The 27144-nt window shown below is 48.5% G+C and overlaps 1 protein-coding gene across 50 annotated transcripts in view; it reads right to left on the bottom strand.

Moving 5' to 3' along the window:
• Positions 1–27144, bottom strand: part of LOC139232545 (heat shock protein DDB_G0288861-like) — a 990854-nt gene that overhangs the window by 508119 nt on the left and 455591 nt on the right. For 43 of the 50 annotated variants that reach the window (XM_070862910.1, XM_070862948.1, XM_070862943.1 and 40 more), the window contains 4 exons: positions 22139–22168; positions 5469–5531; positions 3388–3417; positions 1132–1161 (listed from right to left, as the gene is read on the bottom strand). In XM_070862910.1, the coding sequence (XP_070719011.1) occupies positions 1132–1161; positions 3388–3417; positions 5469–5531; positions 22139–22168 (153 nt within the window). The remainder of the gene's footprint in view (positions 1–1131; positions 1162–3387; positions 3418–5468; positions 5532–22138; positions 22169–27144) is intronic. The other 7 variants (XM_070862928.1, XM_070862944.1, XM_070862921.1 and 4 more) reach the window with 5 other exon arrangements.

Here is a 27144-nt window from a genome sequence, read left to right as displayed (position 1 = left end):
ACAATCCCTGCAAAACGTAAGGGGGTATTCCTGGGAGGGAGTGCAGTGTGTAAAGAATATCTGCTGAAGAACAAAGAAAATCAAACGAGATAGGTAATCTTTTCTTACATCTACATTTGGCATCATCCACAACACTACTAGCCAGTACTGCCCCGGAGAAGGGGCAGTGAGGTGTCACTGGTATATGAATGAGTAAAAGATAATTTATTTCCTTCTGCTTGAGTCTTCTCATGCCCCCCAAGCCCATGGCAATCACCCCAGAGTAGCAACTCTGCAGTAGGCTTCTAACAGATGTGTCCGAAGCTTTAAGATCCTAATGTCCTGAATCAAGCTCAGTGCTGCCAAAAGCAGTTGACAGTCTCCACGTTGCAGTGTCTCACTTGACACTTGCCAATACCTGAAAAGTGATTGGTCCACCAGTGATTGGTGCGGTGTGCTTCCAGCCAGTGGAGATACAGTCGACCAAGGAGGTCCTGTCTGCTATGACCATTACAGGAAGTTGCTTTCATAAGTTTTCCAAGATTCCCTTGGAGGCGAATCAAAAAGCAAGAGGCACGATGACACAAAAGAAAAATAGTGTGGATGCTAGAATCTGAAATAAAGACAGAAAATGCTGAAAATCTCAGCAGGTCTGTGGAGAGAAGCAGAGTTAACATTTCGGGTCGATGATCATTCGGCAGAACTTGTTAACTCATGAAGAGGCACGATGAACTCTGCAAAAATTAAGGAATGAGACCTTTCTAAGATCCTGAGTAGTGTTTCTCCCCCAATGCAGGGTTACACTCAGTTGGACAGGTTAAAGGTAAATTTTAATTAATATGTGTACATTCATGCGCAATGTTCCTATGGAATTTCTTTGCTATTTTATAGGAGCATTAAATAAACATGACACAAAAGCATAAGCAATTGTGCATTAATATTGCACACAGTAAATCTCAGGCTATAAAGAAAGGAGAAGAAGATTATGGGGAAAGAAAAAACTAGGTTAGCAGAAATAATAAATTTTTATTAGTTTTTCATTGCCGATTTAGATTTTGACTAACTTTATTATTTCAATACACAATGGCTCATTCTAAACAAAACTTTTTATCAATTACTTTGATATCTCAGCAGTGAATTTTTTGTACTGACCGATCTTGAGTTAAAGGTGCTCTCGACCGTCTAAGAATACAAAAGAAAAGAACCATTAGAAATACAATGTAAAAATATTGGCATTTTTACATTTTGTTGAGGACTCGAATTTTATCAGTAAGAAATGCCAAAAAGTGTGATTTCTGTCAACAACCGCTTGCGTTTATTCTCTGGTCGTAGCCTCCTGCCGCTGGCATTCCCTCCCAGCCGCTGTCTAGGCTGCCCATTTGACTGGTTGCCAGAACGGAAATAAACCAAAAATGTTTATGAGGTCCTGTCGTTATGTTCGGCAGGATTCCATGTCCCCAGATCCCTGCTCAGTTCTCAGCTGTTTTTGGCTTACCCCACGACCTCTTCACCACCCCGTAAATATTGGGGGCCTGATGTTTGGAACACTCTGGTCTTATTCAGGTTGTGAACACAAGGTGATTAAAAAAAGAAAGACAGAGACACAGTCATTCAGGTTTTAAAACAGAGAGCTGCAAGAGGAAGAAAGGGATTTGCATTTAGAAACACCTTATCATTTCTGTCCAAAAACATTTCACCTAAAATGAATTCCTTTCGATTGAGTGACTGCTATGCATGAAGTGTGAAGAACAGTTTCCAAATTTATAAAGTGGGTGAGCATTTAAACATTCTGTATGGACAATACCAATGTGAGGTACAAAATCTGAAAAAAAACTCTAGATTCCCTCTGCATAAAGATACAAATATCCCCAAAGACTAGCTCCGCCAAAAAGTGTATCTGAATAGAATCAACCTTCGAATATCTTTAGTGTGTTATCAACATTTCGCACCGTACCTACCAGTCCACAATCCTAATATTAGAGTGGATTACCATGGCTTAGCAGAAGGTATGAATTCTGCATTGCCATTAAATGGGAGGAGAGCCACATATCCTTTATTGCTGTATCCTACGTTCTTTGTTACTATCTCAGACAGCCAATAACTTTTCCCTTCCATTTTGCACCAATTTTCTCCCCTTGTTGGGCCATGGTTACAAAGCACTGGACACTGCCTACTACCCCAAACCTCTGCTACATTCCCAAATATTTTTAACTCTCGGAATGACTCAGACAGTTGGGGGGAATTTTAACCAAGAAAACCAGGTGGGTTTGGAACATGTGGGTAGTTATATTGTTGAGAATGGGATTGCCGACCTGATCCCGCCAATTTTGGGTTTTAACGGAAGCGGGACGGGGGGGGGGGGGGGGCTGGCAGCCAACCCGCTCTTAGGGGAAAAAATGTCAATTTAATATTATAATGATGCTGGCAGCCTCTTTTAAACCTCCATTTTGTTTCCGAAGGCATGTGGAAGGGTTTCATACAATTCGTGAAATCCGGCTGTTAAAGCAAGACGGGGACTGCTGGATCTGGGAGGTATGTGGCTTTATACTTATCTCCTGGATCCAGGGACTCTACCTAACCCACCCCCCCACGATTGGAGATCGGTGGTGGGGCAGGGGGAAGAGAGGTCCAGGGATCACCATCCCAGGCCTCCGCCTGCCCAATCTCCGATCACCTCCCCAGGCCTTTCTCGCACCCCTAGGCCTTCCCCCAATGATAATGCTGAGGACCAGCCACCGGTGGCTGGCCCCGATAATCTCTCTCCTGCTGACCCCCACACCCTACTTGTCTGCCTGACCTCCCTGCCGATGCTTTCCCTGGCTGTATCCCTGATCCTCTCTTGGCGCCGCAACTGTGACTGATCTCCCACCGATCCTTTTAACAGCAATGCCCAATCCCCAATTGTTGGCTGACCACCCACCCCACCAATCATTTCTCCGCTCCTGATCCTCTATCCCCCTCCCCCCCACCCACCGATTTACTGCTCGGCCTCCAATCCCCCCAAAACCATTGTCAGTCCCCCTGTCTACTCTCCCCCACACTCTGATCCATTGCACGGTCCCCAGTCCTCTCTCACCTCCTTCCCCCCTGCCCACCTCATCAATACACTGCCCAGCCCGGCTCTCACGTGAACTCTTACTGTCTGCTCTGTGCGGCTGCAGGAGAGAAACCGAAGCCCCACATGCAAGTCATGCCCTGCCATTATAGTCGGAAGGGCGTGCGGGAAATCCGGCCTCCCAGATTTCCCGACCACATTGGAGAACCCCCACGCCTACACCCAACATGCCTTCCTCCAGAAAATTCCGGCTTTCGATTGGGGTCAGAAAGTGGGTTACTGATTTCTTTCATGTACTGGAATTAATAAATAGGTACTATAATAATAGAGCAAACTGTGTGTGTTGTACTCACTGCATTGGACTTGGAGAGCTCGGAAACACCCTGAAGAAACCAAAACAACAAATCATTTCCTGTGATGCTGGGTTTCTCGCATCAGTTTTTAATCCTTTTACTTCACAAGAGTCAAAATCTAATTTAAACTAATGAGGCCAACAAAACAGAAAGAAAAAATGCTGCAACATAGTGGGATAGAAATTGCCCCCTGCCGGAAACAGGGTTTCGATGGTTTTAACCGCAGCTGTGGTTCAGGTCGTCTCTTGAACAACATTCGGCTCTTTGATACCTTTTGTTTTGATCCAGAAGTCGGCCTTGATGGGGGCGTGACTACACCTGAGGGGCAAAGACTGCAGCTTAGGTGCGGAAGTTGGGGGTGGAGCGGAGTCACCGACACGATGATGTCACCTCGGCTCTCCCCTTCACTGATTTTAAAAGTTTGGCTGACTGGGCCACCAAGAGATGGTGCCAGGCTGCCTGTTGGCGGTTAGGCAGAACCCGAGGCATAATTGTCGGGTCGACAAAAAAACAAAATATTTCAGCAGCGACAGTGCGTCCTCCCCTTTAAGGGAAGCCGCACTGTCCCTGCAGAAGGCTAGAGCCTCACTGGACCATGGGGAAAAAACAGGTTTTGGCACTGCAAGGCGGGCCGAAGATTTTCCGAGGGTAACGGCGCCGTTGGGGGCATTAGATCGGCGGTGTGCACAGTGATGATTCACTTAAGATGGATCAGCAGCACTGGAGAAAACTCGGGAGGGCAATTGGGCTCGCAGCGGCCATTCCAGCAAAAGTCGGCGGCCACTCCATTCCGCAACATGGCCGGTGATTTACGGTGGTAACAGGCCTTAAGGAAAGGGACAATTTCGGCCCCAACAAGTTCTAAATAGTGACCCTTGTCCTGGTTACAGATAAATAAGCGTTGAAACATCTAGGGTTAACGTGAACTCTCTGCTCCAAAAGCACACACATGAAAGGAAAACCCAGGAAATCTACTCTCTCATGGGTTTTCCCTTGATCCTAAAAATAAATTTTTCTAAGCTCCTTTGTATTTTTCATCGCACAGTATAAAAGACCACTTGGCCTCTGTCAATGCACCAGTTCATTTTGATCCAAAGTAGCAAAACGAATCGAAAACTATTGTGTGCAATCCCTGCTAGACCCAGGATATTCCCGGGAGGGAGTGCAGTGTGTAAAGAATATTTGCTGAAGAACAAAGAAAATCAAATTAGATAGGTAATCTTTTCTTCATTTGGCATCATTCACATCTGGCCAGAGGTGGCCCGGAGAAGGGGTAGTGAGGTGTCACGAGTATATTAAAGAGTAAAAGCACATTTATTTCCTACGCTTGAGACTTCTCATGTCCCCCAAGTCCATGGCAATCACCCACAAAGTTGCAACCCTGCAGTAGGCTTCTAACAGAGGTGTTCTAAGCTTGAGGATCTTAATGCCCAGTCCTAATTCCCTGAATCATGCTCAGTACTGCCAATAGCAGTTGACAGGTCTCCATGTCGCAGTAAATGTCTCACTGGAAAATCCTGAAAAATGATTGCTGAGTCAGTGACTGTTGAGGTATGTGGAGACACAGTCGACCCAGCTGGTCCTATCTGTTCTGACCATTATTGGAAGTTGCTTTCATAAGTTTTCTAAGATTGTCTTGGAGGTGAATCAAAAAGCAATCGGCACGATGAAATCTGCAAAGGCTCAGGAGTGAGACCTTTCCAAGATCGTGAATAGTGTCTCTTCCCTTATGTAGGGTTACACTGATTTGGACAGGTTAAAGACAAATTTTAATTAATGCGTGGACATTTATGTGCAATGTTCCTGTGGAATATCTTTGCTATTTTATATGATCATTTTACCCGTTGTAAATAAACATCACACAAAAGCATTTGCAATTGTTCACTAATGTTGCACGCAGTAAATTACAGACTATAAATAAAAGACAAATGGAGAAGAAAGAGAATTGGGGCAAAGGAAAAACTAGGTTAGCAGAAATAATAAATTTGTATTAGTTTTTCAATGTGTAGTTAGATTTTGACTAACTTTATTACTTCAATACACAATGGCTCATTCTAGACAAAACATTTTCATTAATTTACTTTGATAATTCAGCAGTGAGTTTTTGTACTGACCGATCTTCAGTTAAAGATGATCTCGACCTGCTAAGAATACAAAAAAGGAGCCATTAGAAAGACAATCTAAAAATATTAGCATTTTTACATTTTGTTGAGGACGCGAGTTTTATCAGCAAGAAACAACATAAAGTGTGAGTTCTGTCAACAACAGCTTGCGCTTAGTCTCTGGTTGTGGCCTCCTGCCGCTGACATTCCCTCCCAGCCGCTGGCTAGGATGTCCATTTGGCCAGCTACCAGAAGAGAAATGTAACAAAAAATGTTTATGAGGTCCTGTTGTTAAGTTCGGTAGCACCTGTGTCCCCAGACCCTGCCCGGTTCTTTGGCTGTTTTCGGCCTGTTGTTGGGAGCACTCTGGTCCTATTCAGGTTGTGAACACAAGGTGATTAATAAAATAGAGACAGAAGCACAGTCAGTCAGTAGCATGACATTTGGTCAAGCAGAGTCAGCATTGTTTTATGAAAGGGAAATTATGTTTGACAAATTTGCTGGGAATTCTTTGAGGATGTAACGAACAGGGTGGATAATGGGGAACCTGTGTATGCGGTGTATTTGGATTTCCAGAAGGCATTCGATAAGGTGCCACATAAAAGGTTGCTGCACAAGATGCAAGTTCACACGGTTGGGATAATATATTAGCATGGATAGAGGATTGGCTAACTAATGGAAAACAGAGAGTCGGGCTAAATGGGTAATTTTCCGGTTGGCAAACAGTAACTGTAAGATTCAGCAAAAACGTAAAAGTTTTTGGACATTACTTGGACACATTTTCTGTTACTGCAGAGAGCAGACAGCACTGACGTGGGGCAGGTCCAAACTTGCCCCACAGGAATACACATCAGGTGGACAAGGAATCAATGGCAGGAATGGTTGATGGACAGGCCTATTGTCTTGCAATCAGTAAGACATTAGGTAAAGTGACCGGGTTTCAGGCCATCGAAAGACAAAGGAAAGCTATTCAACCACAGACTCATCGGAGCCACACATCGAGGTACATCCCAGTTGACAAAGGAACGGGCCTAAGACTTGATTTTGCTTTTGAGTTGCACAGCCTCAGGGGAAGGACAGTTGGACTTTAGGCACGAGGAGGCATTTTTGCAAGTATAAGAGAGGCAGTTTTGGCTGCCATCTCTCTCTCTCTCTCCCTTCTTCTACACCTGCTTGCTTCGTTTAACGCACAAGGACTGAACACTCCGTCTGGGATGGAGAGAAGAAACACCAGAGAGCCTTGATACTTCGACTGGGAAGCTGACCTTGAGACTGGACTTGAAGACCCAGAAGATACGCCTCATCGGGAGAAGCAGCGAGTAAGCCAGAGGGGTAATTGGTGAGCATTTATCCCAGCCCACACATCTTTAAGACCGCCGCATAGTGTGAAAGGGTGTCATGTGTCCCAACCAAGCCTTAGGGATTTTAGTAGGCAGGTTTTTGCAAGGATCATAAGCGTATGTAGATTCTGTTGGACAGATTTCAGTGGTGCAATTTTGAATCCAAACAGGGGTGTTTTAGATGTGGATACTTCGCGTTGGGGCCTATTTAGACGGGCCAGACAGTGTGTTGTACTGTGTTTGTTTGTATTACACTACCAGGGTGTGTTTTTACTGGATGCAGGTGTGTGCTTTAACTTGAATAAAAGCATTGTGACGGTGGAGACCGAAAAGATCTGTCTGTGACTGTATATACTGTTCACGACTATAATTCCGGTGTCTAGGGCTATTGTAAGAGGGGTGATTTGAAACCACCAGGGGAAAAACCACTTACAGAATCTGGTGACTGTGGGCAGAACACCGGTATGAGTGAATAGTCATGAAAGATCTCAAGGTCAAGAGATCGGCAATGGGGGACAGGATTTCCTCGTACATATTCGGAAAAGTTAATGTAACACAGCAGTGGGTGTTAGACCTGTTGTGGGCTGAAAGTCCAGAGGACAGAGTTGCAGAATGGACAGGGGGTAAGGAGCACAAAAAGGCAAAAGAAAAGGCCATTTGGCTCCTGTGTCTGCAGAAGCAAGTCCAGCTGCTCAGGGAGCAAGTTGGTAAGCTTAAGGCAGAGCTCCAAGAGTCAGAGCAGCAGTCAGCCGCAAGGGCCAAAGTGGGGAACAGATTAGTGGATGAGTTATGCGAGGAGAGGCAGGAAAGGCGTACTCAGGAGCAAACCTCCAGTAACACCGGAGAGTACCTGCAATGCCAGGTCACCGAGGTCAAGCTCAACGAGCAGGCTGTACGGGAGGAGAACGCCCGTTTAATGGGTAAACTCGACGGGCTAGAGGGACAACTGAGAGATATTAAGACAGCTTACAGGGTAGCTAGCAGTAGGGGGTTTGAGAGTGGGAATCACGGGCCCTGCCAAGAAAAAATCCAAAGCTTGACTCAAGCTCTTGCCGAAGCGAAAGGCATGATTTACTTGATGACCCAGGGGGAAGCTCGGGTGCACTGGAAACAGGAAGAAGATAGCAAGGATTGGGGGCAGGGACATCCGACCACCACTTGAAACGCCAAAGAGACCTCCGTGGCCCATATGGCAGCAGAAGTTCGGCTCGCCCATAGACGGCTCGGGTCAGGACGCGCTGCAAAGCAATTTTGTGGTTCCGTTCACCACCCCGCAGCTGCAGAATATGATCTCGGGAGTGTCCAAGTTAGAGAAAGAAGGGGACACCTCAGTTCACTTCACCGAGGTGGACCAGGTTGGGGGGATTAATGGGTGTAGTTAGACCAAGCCTCACAAGCTGTTTCTGCTTTCCCTGGATAGGAAACTGTATCAGGCCCTGTCCCCCGAGACCAAACGGGGACAGGGAACCATGGCCGACTTAAAGGAGGAAATCCTGAGAGCCATGGGTCACATGAGGACACTGCAACTGGCAGGGAAACCTCCTTAAGCATTCACGGACAGGCTCTGGCCCGTCTACGAAATGGCCATGGGTGGGGTGCTCAGCAGTTGCAGGGGGGGCTGAGAAACCATTGGCTCAGGACCCTCATGGCAAGCAGTTTACCAGGAATAAGGGTAAAAGCGGAGGCCTGGTTTGACTCCGAGAACCTCACGAATACGGAGGCCGGAGTGCTCCGTTACATGAGCCTGGTCTTTAAAACCAGCTCAGAGAAGGAGCTCAAACCAAGTTAAGGGTAAGGTTCATGAAATAAAGGCCAGTGAGGCTAGTAAAAAGGAATGGCGTCAGGAAGGTTAGTGCAGGGAAGGCTATGACGTGTTTCGGGTGTGGGAAGACGGGACATTGGAGAAGAGGCTGCCCTGCCCCAAGGAGGCAAGGCAAAGGGGATCCTCCATTGCCTGAGACAAAACATGTCGAGGCGAAGGGACCGACCGCGGACCAATTTGATGTTCTGGTGGCCACCCTTCAGACAGTTTTTGTGCCAGAGCAGGGAAGGGTAGATGCTACTGTGAGCAGGGATATCCCAACCGCTCTGGTAATCCCAACACCCTGACTAGCACACACCCAGCCTTAGTACCTGTGTTCGCTCATGTACGATGAGTAGAGTAGACCATGCGTGAGGATGGGGGTGGAGAAGGTAGAGGGGAAGTACTTGGTAGACAACGGGGCTTTGAGCACGGTGATCCATGCGAGTAACCCGACCGATTCACCGTGGTCCAGCAAGGTTCCATTCAGTCGGGTGGGGTTCACCATGAACTATGTCCAGGCCGTTAGCCATAGATTTAGGATCCCTCCACACCAGGTGAGAATGCGTCTTAATAAAGTGGGAACAGCCAGGGTCAGAAGTCCTAGGACTTTATGTTAGCCCACAGGATTATAGTGGATTTGAGGAATCACTGCCTTTGGAGAGCAGTGGGTTCCGATAAGGAGGTTGAAGTTGTAGTGATCTCAAGGAAAGGGAAGAAAGGCAATATGTGTACTATGAAGCCAAAGGGGAGTTACGACCTAGAGCAATTGCTCAATACTACCAGGCGTACGTGCGGGACAATCTTGCATCATTCGCCACACACAAGCGCAACTGTGGTAGGGTGACAGGGGTGGAAGTCCGAGTACAGGGGGACCCCATGTCATGGCCACAGAAGCAGTAATTTCCCCAGAGAGGCAGAGGCCAACTTGGATACGGCATTGGGATCCCTGGTTGCCCAGGAAATGTTGAGGCCCATAGCCACACACGTGAACTCGCCACTTTGGCCGGTTAGGAAACCAGACCAATCATGGAGAGCCACCGTAGACTATCAGGTGCTCAACAAAAACATCCCAGCCTGCGTGCCCTCAGTCGCGGCCGTAGCTGATCTGATAGGGAGTATTCCAGCAACCGCAACCACATTTACGGTGCTGGATATTTCAAACAGGTTTTGGTCGATTCCCCTGAAATGGGAAGACCAGTACAAGTTTTCCTTCACTTTTAAAGGACAGCAGTACACATGGACATGCCTTCCCCAGGAATTTCATAACAGCCCCTCCATCTTTCACCAGTGTATGGCAGAAGCCTTAAAGGGATTCAGCAGATTCCAGCAGTTGGTGCAGTATGTGGCCGATTTGCTTTTGTTCTCCGATGAGGGGGTGGGGCATGGTCCACTGATGGCTGAGCTGCTGGAGCTGCTGAGAGAGGCAGGGTTCAAGGTCAATCCTAAGAAAGCGCAGATCGGTCAGAGGGAAGTAAAATTCCTCGGGCTGACCGTGGGGGCTGGGGAAAGCGCTATAGACGAGGCCAAATGGAAGGCGGTACATGAATTACCAGCCCCCACAAGCGTGACGGGGGTGAGATCCTTCCTGGGGCTTACGGGGAACTGCAGGGATTTTACTGAAGGTAAATCACGGCAGCCCCTCTGCTTCGGCTCCTCCGCAAGGGAGTCGGATGGGAGTAGGATGGGGACTGCACGGCAGCGTTTAATCGCCTCAAGGGAGACCTGCAGGCGGCACCTGCATTAGGGGCAATTAGTGGTGGGGAGGACTTCTTTTTGGAAGTAGCAGCCGGCGGGGACAGTTTGAGCGCAGTGCTGCTCCACGGCAAACTAAGGCCAGTGGTGTACTTGTCAAGAGTCCTCACGGATGTAGAACGGGGATATTCCAATTGTGAGAAGCATCGCCAAGCCACGAATTGGGCCGTAAAGCGTTCACAGCTCTTTACGGGATCGTCCCTGACCGTTCTACTAACCCACCATACCCCCACTCAGATGTTATTAGATGGGAGGATAAAGGACGCCACGGTGAGCAGTGCTCGCATTGCCCGCTGGACTTTATTGCTCTCACAAGTGCATCTGAGAGTGCAAGGTCTGAGTGAGCCCAAGTTGGCCGCCAACATGATCTACCCATGGACGGCCCACAAGTGTACGGTGGAAGGGGAATGGGACGTGGACGTAAGATTCCGGGCCGGGTTACACCCAATGGGCCGCGAGATCTATTGGGTCTAGTTCGATAGTGAACAGGGAGTGTTTCACCGGGTGCGGGATTTATGACCCTACGGCTGGGATAGCAAGGGCCATTAAACTCCTGAGCACCCTGAGCGCCCAGCACACCAAACTGTCGGCAGTGGTGTACGTCGTTATCCATGTTGACGAGTTCCCGGCCCAATACACCATCTGCTCGGATTCCATGTTTACGTGCAATTCGTGTACCGAATACTTGGCCATCTGGGCTATTCGTGGTTTCACATCCACAGATGGGAAGCCCTTAGCAACAGCACCATTGCTGAGAAAGGTCTTAGAGGCCACGGGGACCCTGGGATGTCATTACATCCACAAAGTACAGGCTTTCTCTAAGACAGAGCCCAGAAGGGAAGGCAACCAAAGGACAGACGAGTTAGCAAAGGAGGGAGCCACAGAAGGAGTTTTTTGGGATCCATACTGGTCCGGCCCAGTAGCAGTGATCCGGGATAAAGGGGGGACACCAGTGAGTGCAGGGGTACCATTGGCCCCGGATTTGTGGCAAGTACAGGCACAGGATCCAGTCCTTAAGGTCGTCCTGGAGCAGCTGGCTAAGGGCGAGAGGGTAGAAGGCGCAGAACAGTGGCAAATGGAATTCAATCCGGATTAAGTGTGAGGTAATGCATTTGGGGAGATCTAACAAGGCAAGGCAATACACATTAAATGGTATGACACTGAAAAATGTAGAGGAACAAAGGGACCTTGGAGTGCAGGTCCCTGAAGGTAGCAGACCAGGTAGATAAGATGGTTAAGAAGGCATACGGAATACTTGCCTTTGCCGAGGCATAGAAAACAAGAGCAGGGGGTTATGCTTGAACTGTATAAAACACTGGTTAGCCCACAGCTGGAGTATTGTGTGCGGTTCTGGTCACCACATTACAGGAAAGATGTGATTGCACTGGAAAGGGTGCAGAGGAGATTTACAAGAATATCGCCTGGACTGGAGGATTTTGCCAATGAGGAAAGATTGGAGATGCTGGGTCTATTTTCTTTGAAACAGAGGAGGCTGAGGGGAGACCTGATTGATATGTATAAAATTATGAGGGGCCTGGCTAGAGTGGATAGGAAGGGCCTGTTTCCCTTGGCAGAGGGGTCAACAACCAGGGGGCATAGATTTAAAGTAATTGGGGCGAGGTATAGAGGAGATATGAGGGGAAATGTCTTTACCCAAAGGGTGTTGGGGGTCTGGAACTCACTGCCTGAAAGGGTGGTAGAGGCAGAAACCCTTATCACATTTAAAAAGTACTTGGATGTGCACTTAAAGTGCCGTAACCGACAGGACTACAGACAAGAGCTGGAAAGTGGGATTAGGCTGGATAGCTCTTGGTCAGCAGGTGCGGACACGATGGGCCGAATGGCCTCCTTCCTGCTGTAAATTTCCATGATTGTCTGATTCTAGCTGCAAGAAAAGAAGACTTGCATTTATATAGCACCTTTCACGACCACCGGACATCTCAAAGCCCTTCACAGCCAATGAAGTACTTCTGAAGTGCAGTTACTGTTGTAACGTAGGAAACGCAGCAGCCAATTTGCACACAGCAAGCTCACACAAACAGCAATGTGATAATGACCAGATAATCTGTTTTTTTTTGTTATGTTGATTGAGGGATAAATATTGGCCAGGGCACAGGGATAACTTCACAGCTCTTCTTTGAAATAGTGCCATGAGATCATTTACATCCGCTTGAGAGAGCAGATGGTGCCTCAGTTAAACAACTCATCTGAAAAACAGCACAGTACTCCCTCAGCACTACACTGGTGTGTCAGCCCAGATATGCTTAAGTCCCTGGAGCAGGATTTGAACCCACAACCTTCTGACTCAGAGGCAAGTGTGCTACCCACTGAGCCACAGCTGACACTAGAACGAGCAAGAAAGGGACTTGCATTTATATAACACCTTATCATTTCTGTCCAAAAACAATTGATCTAAAATGAATTCCTTTTAATTGAGTGACTGCTATGCATGAAGTGTCAAGAACAGTCTCCAAATTTATAAAACGGGTGTGCATTTAAACATTCTGTACGGACAATATCAATGTGAGGTACAAAATCTGAAAAAAAACTGCATATCTCCAAAGACTGGCTCCGCCGGAAAGTGTATCTGGATAGAACCAGCTCTCGAATATCTTTACTGTGTTATCAACATTTCTCACCGTACCTACCAGTCCCCAAATTCCAACATCAGAGTGGATTATAATGACTTACCAGAAGGTTTGGATTCTGCATTCCCATTAAATGGGAGGAGAATCACACATCCTTTATTACTGTATCTCACTTTCAGATAGCCAATAACTTTTCCCTTCCTTTTTCCACCAATTTTCTCCCCTTGTTGGGCAATGGGTACAGAGCACTGAACACTGCCTACTACCCCAAATCTCTGCTTTCAGGTCGGGGATTTTTCGTCCTGTCCCCAATTCCACCCTGCTGTTGATGACCGCCGCAAGTGCATCATCAAAACGCGTACCGCCGCTCAACTGCACCTGCAGAACACACCGAGCCAAATTCATTGGAAAAATCGTTCCCCTGCCGCACGGTGCCCCCTACAGCTTTTTCTGTGTTGGTGCACCTTCTCCTCACTCTGTGGGGCCTGGCAGTGTGACTGCCGCGGCGCCTTTATTTTTGCCAGCCAACTTCCCGATCGGCTGCAACATAGTGTCCACGGGTTTGGCCGGGCTGGCAATCGGCTGCCTGGCACCCCCAGTGGCCAAAGATAAAAATTGCATGATTCTCTCCCCTTTAATGGAGAGGAGAGAGCATGCTGACATACACGCGCTGTGACGTCACCACCGCTCAGCCGCTGTCAAGACGCAATCCTGCCCCAACTAATGCCCCTCAATGTGCCTAACCGCCGCACTTCTGCCCCCACTGTGACCAGCTTCCAGTCCAACGTAAAAAAAAATACTAAGTGCCGAAAATCAACGGAAAGGCCACCTCAACGATCCCGGCGGAAAAAAATTCAAAGATAGGTCCGCCAGCTTTTTGGCAACTCTGAATTTTGATCCCTACTCTATGTCATGAAATTCCCACACGATCCTAAAAGGAAATTTTTCTGAGCTCCTTTTTATTTTTTATTCCTGCACTTGGCTTCGCACACTTGCACAGTATAAAAGACCATTGCCTCTGTCAACGCATCAGTTCATGTTGATCCAAAGTAGCAAAATGAATAGAAAACTGTTGTGTACAATCCCTGCTAGACCTAAGGGGCTATTCCTGGGAGGGAGTGCAGTGTAAAGAATATCTGCTGAAGAACAAAGAAAATCAAATGAGATAGGTAATCATTCGTTCATTCTTCATTTGGCATCATCCACATCACTACTAACCAGGAGTGCTCAGGAGAAGTAGTGAGGTGTTACTAGTATTTTAAAGAGTAAAAGATCATGGGGCCGAAATTGTTCCTTTCCTTAAGGCCTGTTACCACGGGAAATCAATGGCTGCCGATTTTTCGTGTAATGGGAGCCTCTTGCCCAATTGCCCTGCCGCGGTTTTCCAGCAGTGAGCATAACCGCACCGTTTCCCCCCCACTTCTGCCCAACATTCCTAAGTGCGCCATCAGAGCGCGCTCCACCGAGGTCTTGACCCGGAAGCCACATTCCGCTAGAAACATCTTGTGACCGCTCGACCGTGCCAATGTTAGTTTTTTTTTGTCGGTGCCTAGTGTTTTGTATGTATAATGTATGTACTGTAACATTAGACCACTGAATGTATCTTCACACTGTATACACCATACCTGTACCTCCAGAGGATGCTACTGGTGGAAACCGAAGGTTCATCTGCACACTGCAGGTAACCAAGTATTAAAGGAAGCTCACCTCATTGTGTCCTCACTCAGAGAGCTACAATAAATGGACTAATGTCACAACAGTTCAAGTACAATACCCTGCCTCTTGGAGTCATTACTAGAGTGCTTGCATACATAACACCTAGTTCTTGCTACAGACCACCAGCGTTGCTTAAATGAGTGTTGGTTTTTCCAGCAATTGTGTCGGCAACTTTTTCACCATCTTTCACAACCAGTGCGAGGATACTACACTGCACGATTGATTGACAGTACTGCAGGTGCCTCCACCTGCTCAACAGGGAGCCGCCATCGAGTAAGGCTGGGCTTGGGAAGGGGTTCAAAATGGGGGCAGCGCTGGCAGACCTTCTGCACATTGTACGTGCCACCGAGGTATGCAGGAGAAGTAGGCGGCGGGTCCAACGGCTACAGAGGGCAGCGGGCAAGGGCCGCAGCTTTCATGGCAGCCCAGCATGGAGAGAGCCGGAGAGATGACGACAGAGGTGTGGCCAGAGAGCTGCCACAGGAAGGCCCTCAGCAAGGGCATCCCCTAAGGAGGAGAGTGAGGTACGTAGATCCCCTGCACCAGATACTGGGCCAGCAGGACAGTAGGCAGCCTGCAGCAGAAGCAAATGCTGGGCAGCAGCAGCCTGCAATGGCGGAGGACCAAGCAGACCAGCAGGGAGAAGCCAATGAGGCAGAAGAGATAGCAAGATGGCTGCACAGACGTGGGGGCAGAAGGCCATATCGACAAAGGGTGTTCGGTCACCAGTCCTCCTACAGGGACCTCAATGATGATCAGTACCTTCGCAGACTACGATTCTGCAAGGACATAGTCACGGAGTTCTGTAATCTCCAGCAGGCAGACTTGGAGCCGCAAGCACGGGTGAGGATAGCCTTGAGCGTGGCATCCAAAGGTTATCATCACCCTGCCACTGGGTCCTTCCAAGCTGCCATTTCAGACATCTCCAACATCTCAGTTTGCAGCCCATACATCCATACGGGACGTAACAGATGCTCTCTATAGGAGGAGGGGCAACTACATCTCGTTCCCTATGAGCAGGGACAAACAGTTGGAGTGGCAGACTGGATTCTTGCACATTGCGTGCTTCCCCAAGGTCCAGGGGGTCATTGATTGCACCCATGTCGATCTGAGGGCACCCCAACACACTCCCGAGGTCTTCTGAAACCGCAAGGGATATCACTCCTTCAATGTTCAACTGATTTGCGACCACAACCGCAAAATTATGGAAGTTGATGCCCGGTTTCCTGGCAGCAGCCACGATTCATTCATACTGCGGCAGACCGGTGTGCCAGCCATCTTCACTGGGCCGAATTAAGATTGCGGCTAGCTCCTTAGTGACAAGAGCTATGCACTGAACACTTAGCTCATGACTCCTCTTCGCAACCCTAGAACTGCTGCGCAGCTTGCATATAATGACAGTCTCTTGGCCACCAGGGTCATATCAAGCATACAACTGGGATTCTGAAGCAGAGGTTCTGTTGCCTGGACTGTTCAGGGGCTGTGCTGTAGTACTCACCTGAGCGTGTCTCCAAATGCGTGGTGGTGTGCTGCATGCTCCACAACCTGCTGGTCATGAGAGCACAACCATTGGAGGATGAGGCAGCAGTGCCACCTGTGGAGGAGGAAGAGGAGCAGGATTCAGAAGTGCATGAGGATGAGGAAGAGGAGGCACAGGAAGAGGAGCAGGATACGGGTGCCCAGCCAAGCAGGAAGCGGTGTTGTCATCGTGACCCTGTAAGGGAAGCACAAAGCCGTCCCATTGCTGCGCGTTTCACATAAATTAACACATGAATGACAGCAGTAAGATGCTCTGTGGCCTGTTGCCCAGAATGCATGAGAGCATTCTGAGCTTCCAGGGCAGCGGTCACCCTTTCCAAAGAAGCACTGCGATGCTCGTTCCCTTGCGCCTGTGCTGCAATGGCAGCTGCCACCTCACCTAAGAGTTGCGTCATCGCAGCAGGATCCGCACAGTCATTCTGGGAGTTCACCATCGTCTGCACACTGGCAATGATGGGCTCCATGGTGTGCACAGAGCTGTCCACAATGCAGGAGGCTGACTCCTCCATGCTCCTGACTACTTGCAACAGCCTCTCACGCACCCCTTGCATTGCCGCCAACAATTCGGATTGCATGGCCTCCACCCCTTTTTCATAAGGCCCAACATCAATGGGCTCATCTGAGTCCTCTTCAGCAGGACTCGGCTGTGCACTCGCCCCACGGAGAGATGGCACCCGAGGTTTCTTTTGCCCTTGACCATGCTGCAGCCCGTTAGGCCCTGGTGCATCACTCAGTGCAGACTGCTCTCCTAAATCTAACATACCCGACCACGTACTCCCAGTATCTGAGCTGGCGCATGTGAGTGTAGGAAGCAGTGATGTGGTGATGCTGGCAGAGCTCTTCCCCTCTCCGTCTCCCTCATCGGACATGCCGCCAAGATCTTCCAGGGCCTCAAGTGTGTCTTCTGACTGTTGACTCTGGCTGCCAGTTGCCTCAAGGGTGTCGGTCTCACTTTGGCTGACACTCAGGGTCTTATCTGCAATCATAAATGGGACAAGGGGTGCCGTGAGGGTAAGGTGGTGCATTGCGCCATGCAGCAAACAGCTTGCACACAAGCATAAGCAATTATCAGGTAGAGATGGCACTGCACAAAGGCCTTCACTTACCCATGCTGCCCCCAGCGGGTCCGGCACGACCAGCAGCCCCAGGGAAGCCAACATGTGTACCCACTAGCCGCTGCACCATCTCCTCCAGATCAGTCAGCTTGACATTTTCGGACTCGCCCCCACCAGTGGCTTGTTGCTGGGCACGGTTCCGTGCCACCTTGGCCTGCAAAGCAAAGAAGGGTTGGTAAGTGGCAGTTTCCTGAGGCCTCGGCAATTAGGGCAAGTCTGGGTCCATTACATGCAGCTCTGAATCTCACATTCAAGTTGGCCTCCATTGTGAGTGTGCACACATACATGCCTCAGCAATCAAAAGCTACTTCAGTTACAATATAGTGAGAAAGAAGTTAAGGTGAAGGAGAGTCTTGCAGATGTAAGGTGAAGAGTTGGGGGAACAGGTATTCACTTTCATTAGTCGAATGAGATCGTTGAGCTTTTTCCTGCATTGGGTGGTGGTGCGCTGGTGAATGGAGGTTCCGAAACATCCTCTGCAATCTCCCTCCAGGCACTTAAGGAGACGTTCCTAATTATCCACCTAGAATCAGGGTAGAGTAACCACCTCCTTCTCTTCACAGCTTGCATCAGGCTTTCAGCTCAGCGTCGCTGAAGTGGCTAGCCCTCCTCAAAGGCCCCACTGCAGCCATCTCCTCTGAAGTAACTCAGACTGAAATCAAGATACAGCTGCAAAACCTGCCCTTTGTGAAAGCCAGGGAGCACCTGCATCATTATGATCAATTGGTTAGGCGCGGGATTTCGCGGTCCAAACACCACTCTGCTCTCACACCGTTGCAACCAGGCCATTACCACAGTCATTACAACTCCGCTCCGTTTAGCCGCCGAAAAAGTGGATTTTCGCTCTCACCACCAGCGCATCCATATTGGTGGTAAGGGATGCAAAAATGTGGTAGGTGCGCCACATTTCCGGCGAAGGGCAATTTCGGCCTCCATATATTTCCTATGCTCAAGTCTTCTCATGCCTCCCAAGCCCATGGCAATCACCCTCAAAGTAGCAACTCTGCAGTAGGCTTCCAATAAAGGCAGTTGACAGGACCCCACGTCGCAGTAAGCATCTCACTTGACATCAGCCAATTCCTGAAAAATATTTGCTCAGTCAGTGACTGGTGAGGTGTTCTTCCAGTCAGTGGAGATACAGTCGATCCAAGTTTTGTCTACTCTGATCTGATTATTACTGGAAGTTGCTTGCATAATTTTGTCAAGATTTCCTTGGAGGTGAATCAAAATGCAATAGGCACGATGAACTCTGCAAAGGTTAAGGAGTGAGACCTTTCCAAGATCCTGAGTAATGTCTCACCCCCAATGCAGGATTACACTCATTTGGACAGGTTAAAGGTAAATTTTAATTAATATGTGGACATTCATGTGCAATGTTCCTGTGGTATTTGTTTGCTATTTTAAAGGAGCATTTAACGCGTTGAAAATATTCATCATACAAAAGCATCAGCAATTGTGCACTAATATTGCACACAGTAAATTACAGGCTATAAATAAAAGATAAATGGAGAAGAAGAAAGTTTAGGGGCAAAGGAAAAACAGGTTAGCGGAAGTGACATTTTGTTTTAGTTTTTCAACATCTATAGCTCATTTTAGACAAAACTTTTCATTAAGTTACTGTGATAATTCAGCAGTGAGTTTTTTGTACTGACTGATCTTGAGTTAAAGATGCTCTCGACCTTCTAAGAATACAAAGAAAAAGAACCATTGGAAATACAATGTCAAAATATTGGTATTTTTACATTCCGTTGAGGACTTGAGTTTTATCAGCAAGAAACACCAAAATGTGTGAGTTCTGTCAACAACAGTTTGGGTTTAGTCTCTGGTTGTGACCTCCTACCGCTGATATTCCCTCCCAGCTATTTGCTAGACTGTTCATTTGGCCGGTTGCTAGAAAGGAAATGGAACAAAAAATGTTTATGAGGTCCTGTCATTATGTTCGGCAGGACCTCCGTGGCCCCAGACCCCAGCTCAGTTCTTCGGCTGTTTTCGGCTTACCCCGTGACCTCTTCACCGCCGTGTAAATATTGGGGGCCTGATGTTTGGAACACTCTGGTCTTATGCAGGTTGTGAACACCAGGTGATTAAAAAAATAGAGACAGAGACACAGTCATTCAGGTTTTAAAATACAGAGCTGCAAGAGCAAGAAAGGGACTTGCATTTATATAACACTTTATCATTTCTGTCCAAAGATAATTCATGTAAAATGAATTCCTTTCAATTGAGTGACTGCTATGCATGAAGTGTCAAGAATTGTTTCCAAATTTATAAAGTGGGTGAGCATTTAAACATATTGTATGGACAATACCAATGTGAGGTACAAAATCTGAAAAAAACTTGATAGATCTTCTCTGCATAAAGATACAAATATCTCCAAAGACTGGCTCTGCCAGAATGTGTATCTGGATAGAACTAGCCCTCGAATATCTTTACTGTGTTATTAACATCAAGCTCTGTAGCTACCAGTCCCCAAATCCCAACATTAGAGTTGATTACAGTGACTTACTAGAAGGTTTGGATTCTGCATTCCCATTAAATTGGAGGAGAGTCACACATCCTTTATTGCTGTATCCTACTTTCTTTGATTCTATCTCAGGCAGCCAATAACTTTTCCCTTCCTTTTTCCACCAATTTTCTCCCCTTGTTGGGCCGTGGTTATAAAGCACTGGACACTGCCTACTACCCCAAATCTCTGCTCCATTCCCAAAATTAAAGATATTAATTAAAGATACAAATTAAAAATACAAAGATACGTAGACACTTGGGACGGAATCGTAATCTAAAAAAACAGTTGGGTGTGGAGCATGGGGGTAGTTAGATTGTTAAAAATGGGATTCCCGACCTGATCATGCCTCCATCCCACCCACTTTCAGTATTTAAAAGAGGTGGGTCGGGTTCGGGCAACCAACCCACTCCCAGGATGCGGAACGTCAATTTAATATTATAATGAGGCTGGAAGCCTCTTTCTTCACTTCCATTTTGTTTTCAACTGCAAGTGGACAGGTTTTAAACAATTCATGAAACTCGACAGTTAAAGCAAGATATGGATTGCTGAATCCAGGAGGTAAGTGACTTTATACTTACCTCCCGGATCCAGGAACTGGACCTAACCCACCTCCCGCGATCGGAGATTGTGGCTGGGGTGGGGCGGCGGGAATGGAGTTCCTCCCCCTCAGGTCTCCAATCACCTCCCCAGGTCTCCCCCGCCTGCACAGGCCATCTCGCCAATGATGATGCTGAGGGGTGCCACGAACATCGGTGGCCTTTCCCGATCTTCTCTCTTCCCCCCCCCGATACATCCCCAAGCTCAATGCCCGATCCTCTCTCCCCCACCCATCTTTGCCCAGCTTCCCCACCCTGATCCTTTTAATGGCATGGCCAGATCTCCGATTGCTATCCGACACCCCACACCCCCATCCTTTCTCCAGCCCCTGATCGTCTGGGCCCACCCGATCCATTGCCCGCATCAGCTACTGGTCCTCTCCACCTCACTCAGATCCATTGCCAAGCCCCCGGTCCTCTCCTCCATTACCTGGTCCCCGGACGTCTCTCAACTCCCCCCCCGCTCCCCGCCAATGCACTGTCCGGCAACTCTCTCTTGTTGGTCTGTGCGGCCACAGACCTGTCCGCCAGCCAGCCAGCCAGCCTCTCAATCTGGGGGGTGAAATTCATTATTGCCTCGCTTGGGGATGGTAACATCCGGGAGGCGTGAGACTTAGCGCCAGAAGCAGAGTCCTGCCCCTCGAGAAATTCGGATTATCACCCCGGAAGGAAGTGGAGCGCTAAATCGAGTGCTACACAGTCGCTGGTATTTCTCCAGCGATTTGATCAGCTCCGCTGGGCAGGCCACATAGTTCGCATGCTAGACACAAGACTCCCAAAGCAAGCACTCTACTCGGAACTCCTTCAAGGCAAACGAGTCAAAGGTGGGCAGAGGAAACGTTACAAGGACACCCTCAAAGCCTCCCTGATAAAATGCAACATCCCCACTGACACCTGGGAGTTCCTGGTCAAAGACTGCCCTAAGTGGAGGAAGTGCATCCGGGAGGGCGCTGAGTATCTCGAGTCTCATCGCCGAGAGCATGCAGAAATCAAGCACAGGCAGCGGAAAGAGCGTGCGGCAAATTTGTCCCACCCTCCTTTACCCTCAATGACTATCTGTCCCACCTGTGACAGGGACTGTGGCTCTCGCATTGGATTGTTCAGCCACCTAAGGACTCAATTTAAAAATGGAAGCAAGTCTTCCTCGATTCCGAGGGACTGCTGATGATGATGATGATGGGGCGCTAACGGGGTGCATGCCCCAGCAGCGCTGTAGAATGGGCCATGCACGCTGCCACCTGCGAGAGGCTCTTCCCTTACTTAAACAGAAGGGCCCATACTGCATACTCTGCAAGGAGAAAAGGCACCGATCGCGGCCAGGTACCCACGAAGAAAATGGAGCAGCAACAGGAAACACAAGGTCATTTTTTTTTCCACCCCAGCCACCTCGCATTTAATTTTCGTCTAGGTAGCGCCAGATCCACGTCCCCTCCAGCTGTCAGTCCTTTGGCCCGGCACTGCTGCAGGGAGCGAATCTGATGTCGGTGCCAGGGCGATTCATGCAGCAAAGGCGCCACTACCTCCGAGCGCAGGGGATCGGACGTAATGCCCTAGCGCCGCCGTTAAATTCCCGGCGAATATGGTGAATGTCATTACCAGCCTTGTGCCCGGGCTGTAAGGCATTTGCACCCCGGGTGTACTAATGGGAGGAGCAAATTCACTGAATATCAAGCACTGTGTGTCTTGTACTCACTGCACTGGACTTAAAGAACTCGGATACATCCTGAAGAAACAAAAAGAATAAATCATTAACTGTGATTTCTCATATTAGTTTTTAATCATTTTACTTCAAGGTTTTCACAAGTCAAAATATAGGTTAAACTATAAGAAATAGGAACAGGAGTAGGCTGTAGAGGCCAATAAAACAAAAAGGAAAAAAACTCACAACATAACTGTAGTATATGCAAGCATTCTAATAATGACTCCACTTGAACTGTAGTGACCTTAGTCCGTTTATTGCAGCTCCTTGAGTAAGGACACCATGAAGTGAGCTCCCTTTTATACTTGGTTACCTGCAGTATGAGGTGACCCTTAGGCCTCCACCAGCAACACCCTCTGGTGGTACAGGTATGGTGTATACCGTGTGAAGGTACATTCAGTGGTCCAGTGTTACTGTACATACATTAAACATACAACAGGCTTTTGCACTGTGTTCTCTGGCACTTGACTTGAGTGCCCAAAGCCCTTGCACTTTGTCTGCTTGGGAATGGCTCTCTCCCTGTGGACCCCCAAGTCCTCATTGCCACAACATTGGGAAATGGTCGGCAGTGGACAGTTGGAGGTTGTAGTGAGGGTTGAGTGGGTTCTGGGTGTGATCCATGTGTTCATGGCTACATACATCCATTTTCCCTCCCCACACATGGACCATATGTGTGGCTCAACATCTGCATTGGCATACGTATACAGTGAGTAAGGAATCAGGTTGGTTATGTCACTGTTTTTGAGTTCTGCAGTGGTGGAGCAAGTACATGTTATAGGTAAGGTACATACGTGATATTGTCTGGGTGGGTGAGGATGTTTAGTGGTGGACAGAACCACAGGGATGTGTGACCTCCCTGTCCTCCATTGAGAGCTACAGGGTCACCCTGCTGCCCTACATTGGTGGTGCAAGTCTGGTCATCCCAGGTCCCGCCGGGAAAGCTGGAAGGTTCTGGACTCTTGCTCCCGGTGCTGGCCCCGGTGGCCAGGGGTATAGGGCTGATCTGAGGCAGGGTGCCAGTGGTGGTGGTTGTGCCATCCATTGATTGCTGGCCCTGCAGTGGGTATGCTCCCACTGTGTGTGTGTGTGCACCCTCCCTGGGGTATCACATTGGTCCCGGAGGTGCAGGCTACATGATCGGGTAAGCCCGCTGAACCTGGGAGTTTCCCACGGGAGGTTGCCTTTTGCATTGTCAGTATACCTGTAGAACCCGTCATCATCTCTCATTTTATCATTAGCATTCATGATACATTGGCTTCAACCGCAACCAGCCGACTCAACATTGTCATTTGTCTCTACACTCTCACATTTGTCCACTACATCACTTTCCTGTGTACTATCAGCATCTCTGTCCAAGGTTACATTTGGATACTTGCCTTTGTTAGTTACATTTTTCTCATTAGCATTACCAGCAGCACTGTTCAACAATACAATTATATACTTGCATTCGGTAATTACATTATCATTAGTGTCACCGGCATCGCTGTACCAAGAGTGGAACTGTTCCTTTAATTGTTTTGGCTCTCCTTTAAAAGGGCCTTGCAATCTTTACCCCAATCCGGTTCGCTGCTTGGCATCACGTTTAACTCCCTCAACGCTGCCCCTCGTGGTCTGGTCGCGGCCATCTTGATTTCAGGTACTTCATCTCGTGGTGCGGGCGCCATCTTCTTTCTCTCCACGAGGTAGGCTGCGGTGATCCTTTTCTCCCCAGGTTCTGCCATGGAAGCCGGGAATCTACCTTCTGCGCCAATCTTCTTCCCTCCAGTCCTGCCACTGGAGCCCAGAAGGTGAGGTCTGGTCGTTCAGGTTGGATCATCTTGCCATTGAGTTGTGCAGTCTATGTCGTCGCCATGCAGTCGAGCTGGACGGTAGGATTTCCAGGTGCTGCAATGGATCCAAGTTTGGGGCCGCGTAGGACGTCGATCGCCGGGGCCTGGAGGCTTTCCCAGTTCCAACAGATTTGGATTTGCTTCATCCATCTTCTCCTCAGCAGCATTGGACCATCACCGGCAACGATCCACAAAGGAAGCTTGTGCATCGCGCCGCCATGGGACACCTGGACAATGACTGGGATGGTGTCTTTTGTGTAAGTGAGAAGCTTCGCCTGGATTGGGAGCATTTTGGGTCATTTGGGGGATTGTCCCAGAGTTTCTCAAAGGCCGTCTGATTCATCAGCGATTGGCTCGCCACTGTGTCGATCTCCATCGAGACTGGAACACCGTTGATTTCTACTTCCATTTTCCATGGGGAACTCTCGGTGGAGGTATATACTCCATACACCTGAGCCGCTCCATAGACTCTCTCTTCGTCTTCATCAGCGCTGGAGCCCGGGTGATCGGCCAACTCTTCAGCGACTCGGTGAGTAAAATTTCTTCTACACATTCGCTGGAGATGACCTTTAGTGTTTCAGCCTTTGCAAGCATAGTCTTTGTATCAGCACTGGTGGGCCCTGTGGTTTCCTCCACAGTGCCAGCACGAGGTTAGCCGGTTGGCCCCATGTGGCGGATTCAGAGTTGTGAGACTCCGGGCAGCAGCCTTGCCTCTGAAAGGCGCCATTCGCTGTACTCGTCGGGTTAGAGTCCTGGGGGTGAGTCATCATCCTCTTGGAGTCACAGATCGAAATCATGAATGCCTGGCTCACTTCGATTGCCTTCTGCAGGGTGACCGTAGAGTCCGCAGAGAGCAGCTTATGAAGGAGTCCTCGTGGCTGATTCCAATAACAAAGATGTCTCTTAGTGCTTCGGTGAGGTGGTCGCCAAAATCACACGTGCAGCCAATCTTCTCAGGTCTGCAGCATATTTTGCAATTTCTTGGCCTTCGGGCCACCGGTGGGTGTAGAACCAGTGTCTGGCTGTGAGGATGCTCTCTTTAGGTTTGAGCTGTTCTTGTATTATAGTTACGAGCTCCGCGTAAGTTTTGGTTGTCGTCTTCGCTGGGGCTAGTAGGTCTCTGACGAGGCCATGGACAGTGGGCTCACAACTGCTGAGCAGGATAGCTCTGCGCTTGTCTGCCAGCGAGGTCGATGTGTCTCCAGCCAGGTAGTTCGCAATGAAAAAGTGTTCAAGCCTTTCCACAAAGGCATCCCATCTTCCCCATCAGCAAATTGTTGGAAGTTGCTTAGGTTAGACATGTTGTGCGTGGAAATTCGTAATCTCGTCGGCAGTTGTAGTATATGCAAACACTCTAATAATGACTCCATGAGGTAAGGGTATTGTACTTGAACTGTAGTCCGTTTATTGCAGCTCCTTGAGTGAGGACACCATGAGATGAGCTCCCTTTTATACTTGGTTATCTGCAGTGTGCAGGTGACCCTTAGGTCTCCAGCAGCAGCACCCTCTGCTGGTACAGGTATGGTGTATACAGTGTGAAGATACATTCAATGGTCCAGTGTTACTGTACATACATTAAACATACATAACAACGAATTCCAAATAGTGACCTTACCGAGTTATGGTTATAGATAAATGAGCATTGAAACATCTGGGGTTAACATGAACGCTCTGCACCGAAAGTACACACACGAAAGGAAAGCCCAAGAAACCAAAGGGCTGAAATTCAGGTACACCAGAAAGCTGGCGCACCTACGATTTTTTACCTTTTTTTACCGTCGGGTGCGATGAGGCGGCCTTCCGAGGGATTTTCGCCACTTCAAACTTTTTTTCGCGTAGGACTGGAAGTCAGTCATAGTGGGGGCGGAAGTGCGGCGGTAAGTCCTGGTGAAGGGCGGAAGTTAGAATGGGACCTAATTTCCGCCGCTATCACTCAATGGCGAAGCGGAGATGACATCACGACGCGTGTGCGTCACCATGCTCTCCCCTTCACTTAAAGGGGAAAGCCTTCAGTAAACAGAAACATCGGGCCACTGGGCCACCAAGGAGGGTTTCAGCCGAGCCAGCAGCCTGGCACCCAAGAAGGGGTGCCAGGTTGCCTGACCGAACCTGGGACAATAATTGGCCAGCCAATCGGGAAGTCGGCCAGCAAAAATAAAAACATGGCGGCCGCAGCAGTGGGTCTCCCCTTGAAGGGCCACCATGCTGCCATGCCATAAACAGACAGGAGCAGGTGCACCGACAGAAAAAGCTGTCGGGGTACCGTGCAGCGGCTTGTGGATTTTTAAAAGTAAATTTAGGGCAGATTGCAATGGAGGTGCGGGATATCGGCGGTGTGCGCTTTGATGATGCGGAAGTGGGGACAGGCCGAAAAATCACCGAGCTGAATTTGGGGCGGGGTGGCCAATGGACAGCAATGCAGCGGCCACTCGATCCCGCCGCAAAACGGTGGTAATGGGCCTTATACGGACCCTGAATTTTGGCCCCCAACTTTCTTATAAGATTCCCACTTGATCCTAAAAAAACATTTTCTGAGGACCTTTTTATTTTTCATTCCTCCATTTGGCTTTCCACACTTGCACAGTATAAAATACCACAGATTCTGTTAATGCAGCAGTTCGTTTTGATCCAAACTAGCAAAAGGAACAGAAAACTGTTGTGTACAATCCCTGCTACACATAAAGGGGAATTCCTGGGAGGGAGTGCAGTGTGCAAAGAATATCTGCTGAAGAACAAAGAAAATCAAACAATATTGGAAATCTTTTCTTACTTCTTCATTTGGCATCATACACATCACTGCTGGCCAGTAGGAGGGATAATGAGGCGTCACTCATATGTTAAAGAGTAAAAGCTGATTTATTTCCTACGCTTGAGTCTTCTCATGTCCCCAAGCCCATGGCAATCATCACCAAAGTTGCAACTCTGCAGTAGGCTTCTAACAAAGGTGTCCTAAGCTTGAGGATCCTAATGCCCTGAATCAAGCCCAGTGCTTTCAAAGACAAAGCGACTCACTTGACATCTGCGAATTCCTGAATAATTATTGCTGAGTCAGTGACTGGTGAGATATGCTTCCAGTCAGTGGAGGCACAGGGGATCCAGCAAGTACTGTCTACTCTGACCACGACTGGAAGTTGCTTTCATAAATTATCCAAGATTCCATTGGAGGTGAAT

The sequence above is a fragment of the Pristiophorus japonicus genome, chromosome 20 (assembly GCF_044704955.1).
Source record: "Pristiophorus japonicus isolate sPriJap1 chromosome 20, sPriJap1.hap1, whole genome shotgun sequence".
Lineage (NCBI taxonomy): Eukaryota > Metazoa > Chordata > Chondrichthyes > Pristiophoridae > Pristiophorus > Pristiophorus japonicus.
The sequence above is the reverse complement of the archived record's forward strand: the minus strand, read 5'-3'. Positions and strand labels throughout refer to the sequence as shown.